This window comes from Pyrus communis, chromosome 7 (genome assembly GCF_963583255.1).
Source record: "Pyrus communis chromosome 7, drPyrComm1.1, whole genome shotgun sequence".
Taxonomy (NCBI): domain Eukaryota; kingdom Viridiplantae; phylum Streptophyta; class Magnoliopsida; order Rosales; family Rosaceae; genus Pyrus; species Pyrus communis.
In genome coordinates, this window is record NC_084809.1 from 7475193 (window position 1) to 7478747 (window position 3555).

The 3555-nt window shown below is 40.6% G+C and overlaps 1 protein-coding gene across 1 annotated transcript; it reads left to right on the forward strand.

Annotated features, from left to right (window-relative positions):
• Window positions 1–1635: 1635 nt before the first annotated feature.
• Window positions 1636–2212, forward strand: LOC137740462 (pre-mRNA-processing-splicing factor 8A-like). The gene is made up of 2 exons (XM_068480323.1): window positions 1636–1852; window positions 1911–2212. Exons 1-2 carry the CDS (start codon window positions 1636–1638, stop codon window positions 2210–2212), a joined length of 519 nt encoding a protein of 172 aa, XP_068336424.1.
• Window positions 2213–3555: the final 1343 nt, after the last annotated feature.

A 3555-nucleotide genomic window follows, 5' to 3' on the forward strand; every position in this document is an offset into this window, starting at 1 on the left:
AAGAAAAAAAAAAAGCTGGATAAAAGAGATGAAAAACGTGGGTGTATTTGGGGGTGCTCAAGTTCATTCCTCACGCCGTTTACAAGCTGCTCGAGAATATGCCGATGCCGTGGGAGCAGAGCCGGAAAGTCAAGGTTTTATACCATGTGACCGGCGCAATCACGTTCGCGGACGAAGTGTCGTTGCTGTCAGCTATCAGAATGGTGAAAGGAGCATGGCCCTGCGTCATATCCAGTTAAAGTTCGTGTGAGATATCAGAAATTGTTTAAGTGTTTTCCGTTGAATGAGCTGCATCAGAAACCAAGACTCAAAAGAAGACTCACATGTTTCGGTCGCTTAAAGCTACCAAATTTTTCCAGACTACAGAACTTGATTGAGCTGAAACTACCAAATTTTTCTAGACAACAGAGGTCAAATGAGTTCACCACCTATTGGACACGAAGGTTGAGACTCAGCATCAAGTTCTACTCTCGGTACATGGACAGGGTGCATATGTTGTTCAGCTTCACTCACGTGGAAGCTCGAGACCTTATCCAGCGAAATCTGACTGAGCATCAGGATCCCAATAATGAAAATATGGTCGGATTTAATAATTAGAAGTGCTGGCCAAGAGATGCTAATATGAGGCTCATGAAGCATGATGCCAATCTTGGGAGAAGCGTCTTCTTCGATATGAAGAACAGTCTCTCTCAAAGCATCACAGCTTTAGAGTGGGAGATACAGCAAGGATAATCCAAATTTGCTCTTCAGCATGTGTCGTTTTGAAGTTAGGATACTTCCCTAGGTAAATGAGTCGAGAAGCATTTAGCAGCACAAAAGATTTGCAGAATAAGCAGACAAAGGAGAGGACCGCAGTTGCTTTCTTACGAGTTGATGATGAACACATGAAGGTGTTTGAGAATCATGTTTGAGAATAAGCAGACAAGGGCAGATCCTTATGTCCCCAAGGTCCACAATATTCACAAAAATTGTCAACAAATGGAAAAGGCCCTTATCGGTCTTATGACTTACTTCTGTGAAACGACTGTGCATACACAAAGGCTGCTTGATTTGCTGGTTAAATGCGAAAATAAATTCAGACTCTTATTAAGATTGGATTGAATTCTAATATGCCTAGCAGGTTTCCACTAGTCATGTTTTACACTCCAAAAGAAATTGGAGGGCTTGGCGTGTTATCTATGGGTCACATATTGATCCCACATAGTGACCACGGATACAGTCAACAGACAGATTTGGGTGTGACACACTCTAGGAGTGGAATGAGTCATGAAGAGGACCAGCTGATTCCAAATATTTCCCGTTACATACAACCATGGGAGAGTGAAATTATAGGTTCTCGACGTGTTTGGCAGAATATGCAATGAAATTAGGCTGGAAGGTCAGGCACAAAATCGGCGTCTAACCCTTGAAGATTTGGAAGAGTCATGGGATATGGGATCAATACCGCGCATAAGTACTTTGTTCCAGAAGGACCGGCACACTTTAGCTTACGACAAAGGGTGGAGAGTTCGCACATAATTTAAGCAGTACCAGGCGTTGGAGAAAAATCCTTTCTGGTGGACACACTAGAGGCATGACGACGTTAAATTCCTGGTTACTTGCACGGTGTAAGCCCACCCGACAATAATTCGACGCATGGTCATGCCACCACAGTGGGGGACTCGCCAGCAAGTTCATCTGCCATCAGCTCTCTCTGAGAATGATTTCCTCAATGATTTAGAGCCTTTGGGATGGATGCACACGCAGCCAAATGAGCGTCCTCAGCTTTCTTTCCAGGATGTCGCATGGCTGGAGAACACCAAGCAAGGGAATGGGGAGAAGTGCATCATTTTAACCTGCAGTTTCACTCCAGGTTCTTGCTTATTGGCTGCATGTAAGCTTACTCTGGCGGGTTATGAGTGAGGACGTAGTGCTAATACAGGAGACAGCGGAAGCAAAGTTAATCCACAAGGATACCTTTCCAACCCATTCTGGGAAAGCTCAGATGATTCTCAGCGACTGGTTTCTTGGATTCTTCAAGATTCCTGATAATGGCCCGTGGAACTACAACTTCATGGGGGTGAGGCATACAGCAAGCATGAAGTATGACATGAAGCTTGGGATGCTAAGGGAGTACTATCACCAGGACCACTGCCCGATCCATTTCCTTGAGTTCTGCAACATGGAGGAAGGTGCCACAGTAGAGGGAGGTCGTGACGATCACTTCGAGTAAATCCTTCTCCGTTCTTTTGTCCTAATCACTGCATGTAGAAGTAAGTATTTTACTGGATATCGAAGTACCTCAATTAAATATATGACTTTTGTTCTTAACGTTTGTTAGTCTTCCTTACATATTCAACATGAGTAAGAGATAATTTCTCTAAACGTCTTTACATATAATAAAGTAGCAACACGCTTCATAGCTTTTCACGGTGACATGATTCAGGCGTTATAAGGCTGTTTATGGTTGGTAACTTGGTATTACTATAATTTCACAGCACTTTTATATATTTGTTTCGTTGATTATGTAACGGTAACATGTATTTGAAGGAAGTTGATTTTGTTTTCTGTTTTACCTAATTGTTGATCTTTCCCTCTGGTTTGTGTATAAGACATAGTATTCAATGTCTTTGAGTTTGAATCAATGTTGCAGGAACTCTTGGTTTAAAGGCTCTGTCTTTACGTGGTCCTCCTATACGTTCATGTTTTCGTTTTCTATCAATCAAGTATTCATTTATTCTATCTATATTTTACTTTGCAGTCTCTAGAAGTTCTTAGCTTTATTATGGACATGAAAGGACTTCAACTTCGTTTCCTAGAATTTAGTAAATAATCTTGTTACTTGATTTCATCAAGTAGTGAAATTAGTTTTTTGGTTGTTTTTGGAACCGTATGAAATGACTTGGTTCATTCTCAAATTTAGTTGAAACATAAGTTGAAGTCTGACTCCGTGATCAATCTTAAAACAAAACCTACCCTGTACTTGGAGGACTTACATGGCACGGAACGCTACAATAACAGTATATTTTTGTCATTGGTACAAGACACTATGATAATGATGTACTTTTATCATATAAGTTGTTTTCCTGTGCTTGAGCTTGCAATGATGGTTAAAGTTTGGGATAGCCTGAAATGCTGAATAATTAAGCCGCCCAAATGCTAACCCTTTTTTAAAATATCTTAAATGCCCTCAGAATTTGGATGAGATAGTAGTTTGCCAATGCCATTGAGCCAAAGACGGGGATTTTTTTATTGATATTATGACGCAAATATGCCGACAAATTTGTAGCACCAATGAACCCAGGCAAACATGGGATTCGAATTTAAGGGCACGATTAGCATACCTCAACTGAAAAACAAAAGCTACAGGTCCCCAACCAACCTAATTAAGCACTTAAGTCTTGATCTTTAAAGAAGAAACTATATGAGTTGAAACTTACTAGTCCGATACATGGATACTATAGGACCACAAACTCCCAATAAACACAACAATTCACATAAATAATTCTTCTTAGGTTTTCAAAAAGCAATTAGTGGACTGTATGTAACAGAGATGTACCTGACGAGATATATCTT

What these genes read in the sequence shown, in the direction of transcription:
- LOC137740462 (XM_068480323.1), top strand. Translation starts at nt 1,636, where the DNA reads ATGGTCATGCCACCACAGTGGGGGACTCGCCAGCAAGTTCATCTGCCA. An exon ending in AACCTGCAGTTTCACTCCAG is followed by an intron (nt 1,853 to 1,910) that starts GTTCTTGCTTAT and finishes GTGAGGACGTAG; the next exon opens with TGCTAATACAGGAGACAGCG.